Source organism: Aptenodytes forsteri, unplaced genomic scaffold (assembly GCF_000699145.1).
Source record: "Aptenodytes forsteri isolate BGI_AS27 unplaced genomic scaffold, ASM69914v1 Scaffold185, whole genome shotgun sequence".
In the NCBI taxonomy this organism is placed as follows: Eukaryota; Metazoa; Chordata; class Aves; order Sphenisciformes; family Spheniscidae; genus Aptenodytes; species Aptenodytes forsteri.
In genome coordinates this window covers 13,682-29,742 of record NW_008796214.1, presented here as the reverse complement: position 1 = coordinate 29,742, position 16,061 = coordinate 13,682, and the positions used below count along the sequence as shown (strand labels likewise).

General features: G+C 43.4%; 1 protein-coding gene across 2 annotated transcripts in view; it reads left to right on the top strand.

Moving 5' to 3' along the window:
• RIN2 (Ras and Rab interactor 2) overlaps positions 1–16,061 on the top strand; it is a 53,666-nt gene that overhangs the window by 27,574 nt on the left and 10,031 nt on the right. For both annotated transcript variants that reach the window (XM_009288427.1, XM_009288428.2), the window contains 3 exons: positions 841–913; positions 3,872–3,963; positions 7,178–8,308. In XM_009288427.1, the coding sequence (XP_009286702.1) occupies positions 841–913; positions 3,872–3,963; positions 7,178–8,308 (1,296 nt within the window). The remainder of the gene's footprint in view (positions 1–840; positions 914–3,871; positions 3,964–7,177; positions 8,309–16,061) is intronic.

Sequence of the window (16,061 nt, the reverse complement as noted above, 5' to 3'; positions counted from 1 at the left end):
GTCGGCGGGTGGTGAGCAATTGCATTGTGCATCACTTGCTTTGTATATTCTTATTACTATTATTATTATTTTATTTCAATTATTAAACTGTTCTTATCTCAACCCACAAGTTTTCTCACTTTTACTCTTCTGATTCTCTCCCCCATCCCAGCGGGAGTGGGGGGGAGTGAGCAAGTGGCTGAGTGGTGCTCAGTTGCCGGCTGAGGTTAAACCACGACACACTTCTATGTCATTATTACTGTGAACAAGTATTTATATCAATAAGAAACAATGGTATGGAGTGGGAAAAAATTAAAGGCGTTGCTTGCGTCTTTCTCCCTCATTGTGCAAGGCAATGGCACGAAGCAGAATTGTCTGAGTTTTTTTTAAAGGGTTTTCAGGTTAAATGGTTTTTTTGAAGTGAATGAAAATTTATCATCTCCCATTAGGTGCTAATACATCTGGGGAGTAGTCAAGTGAGTAGGATGGAATGCAAGAGGAGGAAACAAGAGATTTAAAATTAGGTATATTAGTACACAGGGCAAACAAAGCCTCAGTTACTGATTTATTGTCTATTAGCGAAACGTTGTGCTGTTCTAATCACGCTTGATCTGTTTCCCAGGAATTAGACCATATGTTTGGAATACAAAAACAAAGCCACCACCAAGACTATCGCTATATTCTTGAAAATGCCTTTAGCAGAGACACGTACTCCTTCACACGGTTTTCACCAAACAGTAGCTATTTTGATGGTGCAAACTTACTAATTTTATGCAAAAATCTGAGATGCATTTTATTAAGCTTTTCTAGGCAATGGAGGATAGATGTGTGATTCTTTCCCTCTTGTAACTTTCTTCGCAGCGTTTTCCTTGGAGGGGTCTGGAATAAGTTTTGCTGATTTATTCAGGCTCATTGCTTTCTACTGTATTAGCAGGTAAGATGGTGTTATGTTCTGAGTTGCATTTGCTAGACTGTCTTGAAAAAAAAGTCTCAAGGACTTGGTTTAGCATGATATTTATGATTGTGTTGCCAATATTTATGATTGTGTTGCCAATCTACAGACATTCCTGGATAGTCTTAGAAGGTAATGGGAGAAATAAGAGATGGGAATTGGAAGCAAGTCTCTGTGTCTTATTTGGTACTGATTGCTGGAAGGCTGGTGTTATGTTACCCACCCAACTGTGAGGTGTTGCTACGTTGAACTTTACTTTAGCTAATATCCTGTAGTGCTTTCTTAACTGCTCTGTAACTCATTTAATAAGCACCATAAACTATCTTGCAATGTCCACTTCTTGGAATTGCTAGTAAAAAGCATTTTAGGAGCATAATGGAAAAATGTCACTGTAGAATATGACAACTGAGAGATGTGTAAATTGTGAACAAGAAAAATGGCCTCATCAGCTTTCCAGTTTATGGCTGCCCAACTTGTTTTCCAGGTCGTATGCAGAGAAAAAATAGCTGGTGTTTTTTATTTTTTAAGTTGTTTTCAATTTGACTTTAGTTTACTGGTGAAAACTTCCAGACTAATGCTCAAGCCTTACATTCATCCACAGACAGGACACGGCCAAACTGCACATCTGCGCGTTTTCTGAAAGAAGCGGGGCGAGGCAACTTTGATGGTCCTTTTGCTGCAATGAGGTTGCCAGTTAGTGCTGACAGTGGTGATTTCTGGTGTGGGAAATGCTCACTAGGGATACGCTTAGGTTGCTGTGCTTACTGTTCTTGTTTGTGGTGGAGAAGCATCTAGACCCCCTTTGTTACAGGCCTCCATTTTGCCAAGCTGTACATGCATGTGATGAAAGAAGTATTTATACCACATCAGTAATTTGTGACCATAAATAAGGTCAGCATTGAGATGAGAAATGAGCTGAAACTGCATTTAAAAGCAGTTCAATGAGAGATTCCTTATCACCCTTTCAGTTCTGCATGCTAGCCAGGCTCTGGTAAATTCCCTCTAAGTGCCTACAGGGAGCATGCAGCAACTGTAGATTTCTTCGCATTAGTCTACCTCTTTTCTGTCACTGAAGGCTCCAAGTTGCTTTGCATTTGCTAAAAGTAAGCCCACAAACACACAGTAGCTTGTTGCCTTGCTCATGAGTTTCGTAACTGAGAGTCTCTCTCTGCAAAGTGGCTTTAATTTTCTTAATGGTATTTCAGTCAGCCAAGCGTGAGTTTAGTATCCTGATGCAGTCAGGCCTCCCATCCAGAAAGCACATACAAAACTGCATAACCAGGCTCTTCACCTGTTTATTGTTCTATTCCTTGTTGCCCTTTGGGGAAGGGGAAGGAAGTGAAAAGAGTGACGATCACAACTTAGACATGGTGTTAAGGCTTTCCTAGTGCATCTTCTTAAGCACAACTTTAGCTGCAAACCCATCCACAGATACCAGTAATAAATACAACTTCAGCTGCAAACCTGTCCAGAGATTTCAGTAAATGATGCTCACTCTTTGATTGTGGGTATGCTTTTGGAAGCAGATGCTTATGTCCCCATTTAGTGGAGAAACATCGTAAAGTGTTTCTGTTTGCCTACTGTTTCTTAAGTGGCAGCATCTACCCAGCATCATTGTCCTCTTCAGGAAGCAGTCTAGGATTGCAGGGGGTGCAAGAGGAAAATGTGTAGGCTTCTTAGGGAAGCAGATGGGTAGCTATTGTGAGAAAGAGAGAGTACCATTTGGTACATCACAGCAAAACCAGGACGATTTCCTAAAACCAGAGGGAATTTCTTGCAGTAGATACCCAGTCAGTTTGTATGAGGAGTCAAGGGTTACCTATCTTTGTATTGAGTCCATGATGGTGTTCTAGACTCTAGATTATCTGTGGTAACGATGTTGAAAGTGTCTTTTCAAATACTTTTTAGCTAGTGTATCACTCGTGCATATGCTTGATTTGAATTTGAGCAGTGGTCTGAGATCCTGTTTTTTCAACGAGTTAACATGCAACACAGAGAATATTTATGTGATAAAAACCCACTATCTGTCTGTGTTTCCGCAGATGGTTGGCTTGTTCACAGCCTTAAAAAAAAAAAAAAATTATGCTGACACCAGTTGTATGTAGGATTCCTGTGCTCCATTTGTTCTCATTTACTCTTAATTACATAGGTACTTCTACTACAGATTTTGCAGTTTATCATGCACTGTTGTTTGAGGGTGTATCAGTACCAATTGGGCGAGCAAGAGGTATAGTGTTGGTTGGTAGTATTCAAACAATGTACATATGGTTAAGTAGTTTTGTCCCTTAAAATCTGTCTAAAAGCTTTTTACACTGGATTTGGCTTATGTTGTTGTTCATGCACCTCCCTTTGTAAACATCCATTGAACTTCTAGTATGCAGTGAAGAAAAAACACATACGAGAATAAATTGAAAGACTTTCTTAAATGAAGTGTGTTTTCAGCCTAGGACGGAGTAGCACCAAAACATCATAGCTTAGAAATTTTTAGGGTAACTGCCTGAGTACTCATTTAAATTTTTATTCTGAGAACTGCAGTTCAACCTTGAGAGCAATCAACAGCATATTCAGAAAATAAGAAGCTTTGTTGAAGCGTTAAGGGCAGATAACACTTTTGCATCTCACTGGTATGCTTGTAAAAGACCGGGTGTAAAAGCTGCTGCTGTAATAGGAGAAAATATTGGATGGCTCTGTGGAAATGAGCCTAAAGAGAGTCCTTGGGACTTGAGTGTCATTTGCACTTCACACCACTTTCCAATGTAAAGGAGCCCTGGGGTTGGTAATGTAGCATTGCGTGCTGTGTGTTTAAGGTTCTTGCTACCTGCCACAGCTCAAGAAGAAGAAAAGAATTAGAGCTCAGCCACTGCTAGTGTTGAAAACAAGTTCTTTTAAAACTATGGATGTTGTTGTGAAAACCATAATTGTTTTTCTTTTCGACAATAGGGATGTCCTTCCATTCACCCTGAAGTTGCCTCATGCTATTGCTGCAGCAAAGACAGAAGCTGAACTTGAAGAGATTGCTCAGCTTGGACTGAGTAAGTAGCTCTCTACATAGATGTCATTCGCTGTAGCATTGCTGTAAGTTTGAAGAAATAGTCCGTATCAGTAAGTAGTTCGTATTGGTCAGTGACGATACAGATTTCATTTGGAAAAGCAGCTTCTCTTATTGGGGAGGCCAAACCTTGTACTTGTCAAATGATACCTTGGTGCGAAGAAATAGTCCGTATCAGTAAGTAGTTCGTATTGGTCAGTGACGATACAGATTTCATTTGGAAAAGCAGCTTCTCTTATTGGGGAGGCCAAACCTTGTACTTGTCAAATGATGACCTTGGTGCTCTTCCTTCCTTCTGTGCCTTCTGTGATATTTTTGTTAGTGCTGTTTCCTTCCTTCTGTCTCCTCTCCCCTTTCTGGGCAGCCCTTGGGCAAAGCAAGTCTTAAAATCCCCAGACAGAGGTTTGATGTAGCTTCTTCTCCAAGGGCTAATGTTGGCTGCAGGCTCACATAGCAGGCACTAGCTTGATAATTTGCTGGAGTTGCCAGGAGAGTGTAGGAACTGAGGTTCACTGTTAATAAAATGTCTTTCAGATTGACGTGTGATCTTAGAATGGTGATTTTTGAGATCAATGGCTCAATGCAGTAGCATATTAATAAAAGGAGGAGTGTATACATAGGATCTGCAGAATAGAATGCATCCATGCACATTGGTTGGATGAAATTTTTAAAATAACAAAAGAAAATGCAAGGATGTGTCCTTGCATCACTTGACTGCTGCAACCAAATACAGGTTTGTTGTAAAACGTACCTTGAGCTTGCAGGAGACGCAAAGCCTGGTGGGATTTGAAACATGGGCTTTACCCAGATGAATTGTTGAGCAACTCCTGCGAAGTGCTGAACGGCCTCATTTCCTTTTGCAGGAAGGGAGAGTTGACTGTCGGCAGTCTTTGTCCTGGTAGATTTTTGAATCATCTTTGATTTAGAAACAGATCCTCACTAAATCAGTGTTAGCATGAGGCTCTCTAGAACTATTTGGTGGGACTTTGCAGCAAAGCCATACACAGGGAAGTATTGCACTGCTTTGCATTTTGTTTTGCTGCAGTAGTGATGCAACTAAGGGATTTGTTTTAGAAGGGAGACAAATGACTTCTGCACTGCTTACCTGCAAGTCTAGGTAATTAGGTGAAAGTATGGATTTTCACGGTAATAGAGGCAAACTTGGAACTGTTGATTAGCTGAGTGGACGGGGGGAAAAAAAAAAAGGTCTGATTGGGATACCGTGTAGTGAAGACAGTCTCCCAGTGACACCTGGAAGCCTTAAAGTAACATTAGATGAGTTTCTCCATAGGAGACGATAACGGTGGTGTTGAGCAAGCTCTGCAGAGTAACCACGCTGTCCTTGTCCTTAGTACCTGGAAGCACCATGGCCTACTTGCTGCAGAGTTAGTCTTGCTCTTGAACAGTCTCTGTCTATATTGTGTGTGTTGCTTCTTTAAGCTAATACATTTGAAATCAGAGGAGGAGACTGATGGATCAGTGTCTAACTGTGTGGTTGGTGTATTTGGGATCAATTACCTGCTATGCACCACATTAAGATCACGGTTTCTGTGAGCAAAAACCAACAACAGAGTTTAGATTTTGGTGGAGTTTTAGGTGTCCACGTGCAAAAGGGCACACCAGGAAGTCAGCCCTTCAATGCTGTGGACCCAAGAGATGCCTAAAAACTCCCAAGGGCCCTTCCTGTTAAGTGTGAGCTTTCCTTAAGCGACACATAGGCGCAAAACATCCTGGTCTGAACACGGAGAATTGTAGCTCCTGTCAGAGCTCTGTTATGCTGTAGGCTCAGAGGGAGAACTGCACGAGGCAGGTCAACAGCATGTAGCCCAGTAAACCACATCAGGAAGAACTGGTGGTAAAGGTTTTAAGGCTGTTGCCAACCTGTAAGGTTTCACGTGCTGAACATAAGATTTCCTCTTTCAGTCTCTCTTGTGCTTCACCTGCAGCGGTGCTTACATCACGTGTGATTGCAACAGCCCACATGCCAGTCACGCTGGCCAGTCTGCTGAGGGATCTGCAGGCGGGATGTAAAGTCATGGAGCAGGAAAAAAACAGCAGCATTGCATGACTATGTAGAGAAATACGTCTGTGCCTACATATGTTCTCTGGCAGTGGCCTATCACCAGGGGCCATTTCATGTCTTCTGTTCTGTAGGCAAGACACAGCTGTCAGGCATGGACCCTGTTTTGGAGTGCTTGGCAGTCATGCAATTGGGCCCAGGTGTCATTGCTCAACAGCTCAAATGAGGCATCTTGACACTGCAGGAAAAGGGGCCATGTCACAATTGGTAAATTTTAGTAAAATCTCCCTCCTCTGGTATTCCTCCCTTATTTCAGTCCGATTGCTGTCCTCAAGGGCTTGTCTGGTTTCAGTCTTCATACTTTCAGGAGCTGATGGGCTTTACCGTTGACTCAGTTTCACAAACATGCTGACACTTTGCTGGGACAAGCGCAGAGGCTGCAGCTGAAACTTGCTGGTTTAGCACAGGTTTTCCACACTGCTGGTGTGGGACTGCACATTTGGTCTATTTATATGCTGCTGAGTGTCTAAAACCTCAGGCAAACCATGTCATGATTACATAGGCAGGGCTGCAGGCCAGTGCTCTTAAAGAGATGCGAGCATTTGGTCTGTGTAGCTAAAGATTATGTGTGCACCCACCACAGCAAAATGTGAACTGTCTTTTCATGTGTAGTTTCATTTGTTCACTACCAAAAGAAACCAAACCAAAATTCTTGATGAGTGGCCATCAGCTGGTGTAAATCAGCCTAACTGTTGTCTTTAATGGAGTGAGCTTATTAATACCAGCTGAGAATCTAGGCTTATTTCTCCTGAGTGAGATGCTAGTGAGTAGTTTATGTTCATTTCAGTCTCAAGTTGGTAAGAATTACTGTGTTACGGTCTCCACTCCTTTCTTTGATTCTCAGTTTATTTTTAAGCTTAGTTCAGTGGGCTGATTTGAAGCTACGCATTGGTCATGATATTTATAAATGAGTAAGAGCAGCCCCAGGGGTGTAGCATGCAGTTACGTCTGGTGGTGCTTTAAGAGGTTCACTTGGAATTTCCCCCCCCCCCCTTGAATTAATAAAAGCTTGTCTAAATTTCTTAATACTTGAAACTGGTGATATTGAGCTGAATGTTCTGAAAGCCATCTGTATGCTGTTTTTGCCTTCTTATGTTAACGCAATGATGATTTTCAGACTTTTGGAGCTCCCCGGCTAACAGCAACCCCCCAGATCCTTCACCTCCCCTTAGGCCTGTGCCTTTGGACAGTGCTTGTAAAGACTCGCGTCAGCTCTGCCTTATAAATGGAGTGCATTCTATACGAACCAGAACGCCTTCAGAGCTGGAGTGCAGCCAGACCAACGGAGCACTGTGTTTCATTAATCCCCTCTTCTTAAAAGTGCACAGCCAGGATGTCAGTGGAAGTCTGAAAAGGCAGAGCCCAAGAACTCAAGACGTGAATGGCACAGCGAGGCCTCGCTCCCCCCCGCCCCGGCCACCACCTCCTTCTATTAATAGCATCCTCACGAGTCCACAGCTTTCCAGGACTATAAAGCAGGCGAGCATGCCAGAAACAGTCAACCATAAGAAAGAGAGAGGCTTGGATTTGCTGCAGAATAAACCAACCCCTATTCCACCTCCTCGGCTGAAGAAGCAGGCTGTTTGCTCAGAGGTGGAAGGTAGCTCAAAGACCTCGGCGGTAATTCGACCTGGCTGCAGCTCAGTGAGTGTGCCCGAAGCTGCTGGAGTTCCAGGTGAAACCCTGCCTGAGCTGGCTCCAGCAGCTGACAAAAACACGGTAGCTACCAGCTCTGAGTCACACATACCGTGGAATGGAGGCAGGCAGAGACTGAGTGACATGAGCATTTCCACCTCGTCGTCTGACTCGCTGGACTTCGATCGGAGCATGCCGCTGTTTGGCTATGAAGGGGACACTAACAGCAGCCTGGAGGATTTTGAGGGGGAAAGCGACCAAGAGAGCATGGCACCCCCTTTGAAGCCCAAGAAGAAAAGAAGCAGTTCATTTGTTCTCCCCAAGATTGTGAAATCTCAGCTACGGAAAGTCAGTGGAGTTTTTAGTTCCTTCATGACCCCTGAAAAGAGGATGATTAAGAAAATTGCAGAGATGTCCCAGGACAAACGCACTTATTTTGGATGCCTAGTGCAGGACTATGTCAGCTTTCTCCAGGAAAACAAGGAGTGCCATGTTTCAAGCACTGATATGCTGCAAACGATTCGGCAGTTCATGACCCAAGTCAAGAACTATTTGTCCCAAAGCTCAGAACTTGATCCCCCAATCGAATCGCTGATTCCCGAGGACCAAATAGGTAAGAAACATCGTCCTGTGTTTTGGGGGAAGGTGAAAATGTGTAATCTGTGTTTATAGTGATAGTCTTTGTGCCAGTTTGGAAAGGTGGGATTGACTTTGCTAGCAGAGTTCGAGCCATTGGGTATTTGAGTATTAAAACAAAACAACACACCCCACACCCCCCCTCCCCGGCCTCCAATCACCCTAGCAACTCAGAACAACTATGCTACAAAGTTGTTCGTAAAAAGAGATCCTTAAAATAGCCGCAGTGTGGACTTTTTACCTGTGATTATTACTGGTTTTTTAATTGTATTTTATTTTTTAGCTGCTGTACTGTTAACAATACAGAATCCATTATTTGCTGGCACACGTGTATTTTTCCCTGAATTGGGCTGAAATAGTTCTCGATGCTTGGAGTAAAACTGTGCCAATTTTAACCATATGGATTACAGCTGTAAACCTAGAATTTATTTGAAACCAGTGACAGTTAAGAGCAGAGAGACATTTCATGGCAACTTACTTTTGAAATAAATCTTATTCTTCCAAACATTCTCATTCACTCCTAGCAAAGCTGCACTGTCCCTACAGGAAGCTAAATAAAAAGATACATAAGAATTTTAAAAAACGAACAAACAAATGTGTGCAAGAGGGAGAAGGGGCTGCTAATCTCAGGATTTCTATACCTCTCTGTTACATGTATGTGTTTATAAATGGTTGCAGATAAGCTATATGTTTGAATACATGTTTTAACAATAGAGAGAGACTTGTGTATCCACAAAAGTGAAATCGTTGCTGCATAAAATCTCACTGCCCCTCTATCTTGCCCAGTCTGAGCAGTATTTGTAAAAGAGCCTATAAGCCGCATTTAGGAGGTAAACATCCCTCAGGGCAGAATGCTTTCCTTGTGAGCTCACTTCAGTCCTAATTTGCTTGTTTTTCTCCTGTACCCTAGTGTCCCAACAGTTGGCCCGGGGCAAAATTGGCAGATAGTTCTTTCTCTGGGACTAGAGGGTGGTTTTATGTTGACATTTCTGTCTGTCCTTGACCGAGAGGAAGTGTTCTCACGTAACCTCAACTTCATTTACACAAAGTCAAGCAAAAGTAATAAGCACTGCTAAAGCAAATATAGCACTACAAAGAGTGTCCTAGAAATCGAGACTCTTTCAAAGACGTGTAATGTTCTCACTAGAATAATAAAGAATATTACGTGGGTGTTATGTGGAAGAAAAAATGGCAAATTGAGCAGTGGTGCAGGCGCATTTTTGCCTGGATTTCTGCAGAGTACTGGATATTTTACAAAGAAGTACAGATCTAGTTTGCTTGTAATTTTGTGATAGCTTGGCTTGACTTGTATTTTTCATTGTAAAGGGTGTGGTTAAATCGGCTTGTGGGTCTCTGAAGACTGGCAAAATGCTGTCTGCTTTTAAATGTTTCAGTAGTTTGGAGTAGCATAAGCTATGAAACGTAATAACTAAGCTATATTGGTTTTCTTCAGCGACAGAAAGTCTGGCTTTGATCATGTGATTAAATGCAATTAATTTATAAAGCGAGATAGTTTAAACAAAGGAAGAACTTGCTTTTGAATCATCTACTGCCTATGGCTCAAGCCTGCAAACAACCACAGTGGATCAGGAGCATCAGATGTTGCTGATCTAAGCAGATAACTATGTGACAGGAAGATTTAGTCATCCCTATAGAGATTTTTTTTATGATGTAGCCCTGCCTATTATCCGCGGTTTTGCTTGACTATTTCAGTACGGAATTGCAGCCCAAATTTTAACTTTGAGTAGTCATTCATCCTCTCTTGTCAGTTTACGCTTTTGCGGTGCAGGTTTTTTCTCTCGACGTGTCAGCCTAGGGATGGATGTGTGCTGCTGGGAAAATGCTCCTTCTTTCTGTTCGTCATGTACTGTCCCACGGCGGTGGCGATTCAGCGTCAGCTCAGAGGCTCCCTGGTCAGGCCTCGTGACTGCCGAGTTAGAGCGGGCCACAGCGGCTGTGCCCTGCCAGGGACTCGCAGGAAGAGGCGCCGGGCGCACTTGTGTAAAGCAGCTTCGCTCTGAGACTTGGACCCCGCTGCTGGTGCTGGCGGGGCAGGGAGGGAGCCTGTAGCAGAAAAAGTTCAGGCCTCTCAGCTCCCCAGGCCAGTCCTGCCTCTGTGGAGAAGAGCTGGAGCCAGTCCTCCCCTCCTTCTCCCACCCAGCAGAACTGCTGCTGCCAGTCACCCGTTCTGGGGCAGCCAGACTTCACCTTATCCCGCTGTTGTCTCCTGAATTTCAGTATGTGCTGGAGCAGCACCCCCCCCAGGCTTAGTGAAGCCCTTGGTGTTTGGGACTTTCTCCTGTGTCTGTGTAATGATCTTTGTGATCATGTAGCTTTTCTTGTAGAAGTGCATCACAGACTTCCCAGACTCCTGCAAGCAAAAGACTTCCATGGGAGATCTTTTAACTTTCCCAGACGGGGCATATCAAATTGTTTAACTTCTGCCAAATCATTGGGAGAATGTGCATTAGTGTTTCTAATTATTCCTGACAGGTGCCTCCTAATCTTAGCACTGTAGACCGTTAACCCTTCCTGAAACAATGGGATTCCCAGTGTTGGGACAGAATCGAGATGAAGGCACGTGGCTTTTTATTGTTTAAGGATGAATGCAAAGTATTTTTTTAAGTCATCCACATCTGAATATGTATCCACAGAATAAAGACCTGGACTGATCAGAGGAGACCCTGATAGTCCACAGCTGCTTGAATAGCAAACGTTGGGGACTTTTTGTTTGTGGCAGGATCTGACACGTGAACAACTTCAGTCTCAATGCCCGAATCTGGGCCTAGCCCCAAAAATGACTGGTTTAAATAATTTGGCAATAAGGTATTAACTGATAGTGTGGGAAGGTGCCTGAACAATACTGCCTATTATTTGTTTTGGTATTTCTAATGCGTAACAGATTTTTAAATTTTGGATGTTAAAAGAGGCTTGGAGAGAACGTGTTGGCCCCTTACTGTGGCAGGTCATGCCTTGTCACAGGGACTTGGGTCTGTATGGAGGAGTTGCAGGCAGACGGAACTGGAGGCTGTACAGAGGAGCGTAGTCCATTCCCCATGTGAGCCGGTGTGCCGGCCGCTCTGAGGGAGGCTTCTCTGAGCAGCGCTTTTGCCTTTTTTTTTGCCTCTCTTGCTGAGAAGCAATGTTTTACTTTTGTTCTTAGGAGATTTTATCACGTTAGCTTTCGGCCTGCTTCCCGCTTATGAAGATAACTTTAAACCTGCTCTCCAAAGGACTGGTGATGCCCTTCTCCCACCCCCACCATGATATCATATGCGGATTTTGTATGTGAACTCTCTGCTTTAGCATCCAAATTTTTTATGAAAATACTAAATAGACTAAAGCCCGGGGCTGACCCCCATGGTACCTCTTTTCAAATATCTGTCTTGTTTGACAGTCAGCCATTGGTAACTGGGCTCTCAGTGCAGTGTTTTATGCACCCACCTTATGGTAATTACAGCAAGGAAATATTTCCCTTGTTTGCTTATAGGAAAGTTGCATGGAGTAGGGTTATGGGTCTTAAAAAGGTTAAGATACAGCTCACCCCCTCCTCCACTCTTCTTTGCTGATCCAATTATCCTCTTAAAGGAATTAGAATGGTATGCCACCATTTCTTCTTGAAAAACTCATGTTGGCTGTTTTTCAGTACTGTGTTACTTCTTAGGTGCTTGTACATTTGTTCTGGTGTCCCGTCCCCCTACCCTGTTGTTCATCCTAGTATCTTTTCATATTGAGTTGAGGCTGACCAACCTGTCCCCCAGCGCTCCCCCTTTCACTATGGGAGTGGGGGCATAGGGCAATAAGAAGCAGTGGTAAAAGCGCTGAGCAGAGGTAGAGGATTTGGTTATCCCTTTTCCGACCATCCCTTTGATTTGCTTTGTGACTTTTCCCCTGCTCCTTTATTACTTCTTTTTTAAGAGAAGACGTGTTTACCACACAGCCATAGCCTGAGTTTTAATTAACCAACAGCTGATTAAAGCAAACAAACCTAGCACAGATAGTTCTGTGATTCATTGGTGTGCTTTATGTAGGTAAAATGAAGGGAGGTTTACCCTAGAGACCTTTCTTCCCTAGTTGCTCAACTTCTGCCACCGCTGCCTATCTGTCGCCCACCTCAGTTCTATCTCTGTTTTCAGGGTTGTGCAGATTATCAAGGAACGTGAGTTGCGTGAGATCTTACTTTCAAGTCTTGCTGCTTCTTCCGAGATGCCCTCGTCTGCACCATGGGTTAGGCATATGTCGCTGTAGACGTCCACCAAGAACTGGACACTTGGCCATCCTGACATGAGCTGTCTTAAAATAGATCCGTATCAGTCATGCCAGTCTATGAACATGCAAGATATTAGGAAAATCCAAAACAAAGCAAACGCAGTGTTGTCAGGCATCCTGCACGTACGTGCCGTGGCATTCCAAAGCAACCTTCTGCTTTCAGCCTCCCAGGCAATTTTACTACTGCAAGACTGCGCCTTTCTGTGATGGTTCCCAGGCTTGCTCCATTGCTTACTGAGCCCTTCTTTTACTGATGATTGGTTGGGCCATCGTAGATGATAAACAGGGCTTGTGTGTAAATCCAGGGACTGGAAATTGACAGGCAATCTCAGTGGAGTGACAACAGTTGGTAACAGGTAAACTGACAGCCTGGAAAAGGTGAGAGCAATTTCAGACAGCAAGGGTTGTAAAGAGGCTGCGTAAGGACACTTGCGATGACTAACACGTTGTTCTCTCTAGATGCAGACTTGTGTGGTTTGCAGCAAAACAAAATAGCATGTCAGCACAGGATACAGATGTGTTTCCACAAGTCACAACGAAACTAGCTGGCTGGCCTTTACAATTCATTTATCAAAGCATTTCCAGTTCCCATTTTGAGGCTAGAGGCTAATTATAAGTATCATTTCAGGAACACTACATGGCGCTCAGCTCAAATGATATTCAATTAAAAAAAAAACCATCTGAAGAGTGTCTGTTTTGGTTTTGGAGTATTAAGCATCCTGGGAGGATATCCGAAAATGCTTTGCGTATGCTGAAGTAAACAGGAATTTTTGTTGCCGATTTGGATCTGAGAAATATACAGAGATGTTAATGCAAAGGATCAGTCCTCAATTCACAACGCTAGTTTGCTTGGGAGACCCTCCTATACTTTTTGTGACCATTAGAAGTTAAACAGTGAAAGCTGCTGCTGGCTGGGAATTGTTTTGTGGGATCATATTCAGAAACACCTTTCTCTGAAAGGGGCCGGTAATGGCAGTTCAGAAGAAAGGGGTAGATAGTTGGATGGTCTGATCCCAAACATGCTTATAGGTGTCTTTTTGACACTGAATATTGGTCTAAGACTCAGATCACAAGAAATGCTGTCCTTCCAGGCTTTAGTAATAATATAAATATTTAAATAGGTTTTATATTAATTAGGATACATATGGGTGTTACTATTGACCGTTAAAAAAACCCCACAGTCCAGTCCTTATCAATCTTGCTATGTTGTTGGCTTCATCAGCTTGCTAGAATTTGCCACTTTTTAATTTGAGGGCAGAACTCTGTGGTTCTTATGTCTGTGCCAAGAATCTATAAGGGTTGTTTTGGGCTTTTTTTTGTGTTGGTGGGGGTTTTGTTTTGCTGTTGTTGTTTTTTGTTTTGTAAAACTGTCATATCTTAGTCACTTCCTCGTTTGCTGGCTAGTTCTGTGCAAACATGCTGCATTAAAATGGCAGTTTCTCTGTCTACCCTTACCAAGCCGAGGTAGTTAGTATCTCTTTGGAATGACAGCTATATGTCTTTTATTTCATTTGTCTCCTATTAGCTGTAATACAGTCGCTGAACAGCACTGAAGGATGCTTTACTAAATATCCCATCCTATTTTTAGTTACCTGAATGTTAACAGCACAGAAACCATTGGGAGCAGCCTTCAGCAATAAGTACTTGGACCCTGTGCGGAGCTTTGAGCGCAGCCACGTGAGCTATCTGCTCTCTTCCTCCGTGCTGCTTCAAATCAATTTAAGTTCCCAGAGAGATTGTGGAATGTGATCGAGTAAATTTCAAAGTAATTTCCAGGCACTGCTTTTGGAGCCTGTGACAAATTGCAAATATGAAAGAATGCCTCCTCGCCATTTTGCACAGCTGTGAAAATCTGTGCGATTCATCTGTACGGGAAGCTGTGGGAGTGGCACTAACTTACTAAGGGTTGAGGGCAGAAGACTTAAGGCTTCCACTTCTCGTCTACAGATAACAAGCCTGGCCCCAACCAAGGACAGGGGCTCTCAGGAGGGAAAATTCCTCCACAGAGCATCCAGTTCCTGTAGCCTCTGGGAAAGGACTGCTTCTGCAGCTCCCTCCATACTGATACTGCAGGCAGCAGCTGAACTAGCTCCAGCCTGGAGCCTATAGGGATCAGTTACAGAAGCGTACTGAGTTTTCCGATCTCCCATCCCAGGCTAGGTCCTCTCTCATTATCAGATCAAGGGCTCTGAGGATCCATGCTGAATTCTTTACAATTTATTGAGCCTCCTGTGACCAAATGTGGTGGTGACCCTGCTTTATTGAGGTGAAGGATGGCTAACGCTAACTATTCATGTGCAGAACTTCCAGTGGAAGCCTGTGGGTGTTAAAATTTCATGAGGATAGAGGGTTTTCTCACTTAACGTAATGTTTGGCAGCACCAACTGCTTTAATTTTGACTTAAACAAGACCAGGCGGTTGGAATGCAAACTGCAGAGGTGATCCACTTACAAGCAAAGCAGCTGGAGTTTTTGCTATTTAAAAAACTGAACGGGCAGTAGAAATAAATAAAGCAAGCTGAACTGTCAAAAAAAAAAAACCCATCATCAGTGAAGCTAGCAAGGAACTATGTGTACCCTCTAGAAATTTAGCTAGCTAACATATCCATGTGTGAGATTTGTGCATTTTTCTTGGTGGAAAAACATTTCTGCCCCATGAGCCCTGAGAATGGCTTTGACGGCAGGGAGAGGCAGTTTCTGTCACTGTGCAAGAAGGGCGATGCTTCTACTCTCCTGACTGCATTTGGTAGTGCTGTCAGTCGTGATTGTGTGGCTCTACCAAGTACAATAGATAAGGATCAGTCATTTGAAATGTTGCCACTTGTTATGTATAATTGGTGGCTCTGGTCCAGTGGGAAGCTGGATCCACCCTTAACACTGCGTGACAGGCCATCGAGAACATGTGTCAGACTGGTTATGCCTTTACTGATGGCCATAGAGAAATCTGGAAAATCAGAGGGCAAATGCTGCTCCTCAAGTTCACCCTTTCTCCCTTCCAGCAGCTTTTGCAGTCTCCGTTGTGAAAGAGAGCCCAGATGCATTTAAGGCATCCAGGAATGAAGCAGACATGGCTTTGTTGCCTCTATCAGGGTCTCGGGAGGGGAAAAGAGCAAGAGAAGCTACAGAAGCCCCAGCAGAATTGGGACAGGGGAGATGGGAGCTCCCAATAGAGTTGGACATTTGGGAACTGCATGCCAGACAAACACAAAATAAATGCTACATCTGAAGCAAAGGCACCATAAGAGGAGGAGTGTGTGAAGGGCATGTTTGGTGGGAAAGAGATGTATGAAGACCCAAAAGGAAAAATGACTGAACACAAGGATAAAATAAATGAAAGCATAAAGCAAAAGCAAGAAAACAGAAGTAGGTAGTGCTTGTTTGGGGGGGGTGTGTGTAAATCCCAAGCCTTAGAAACAGCCTGCAATTAAAAAAAAAAAAAAAAAAAAAAAAAAAAGGGGGAGA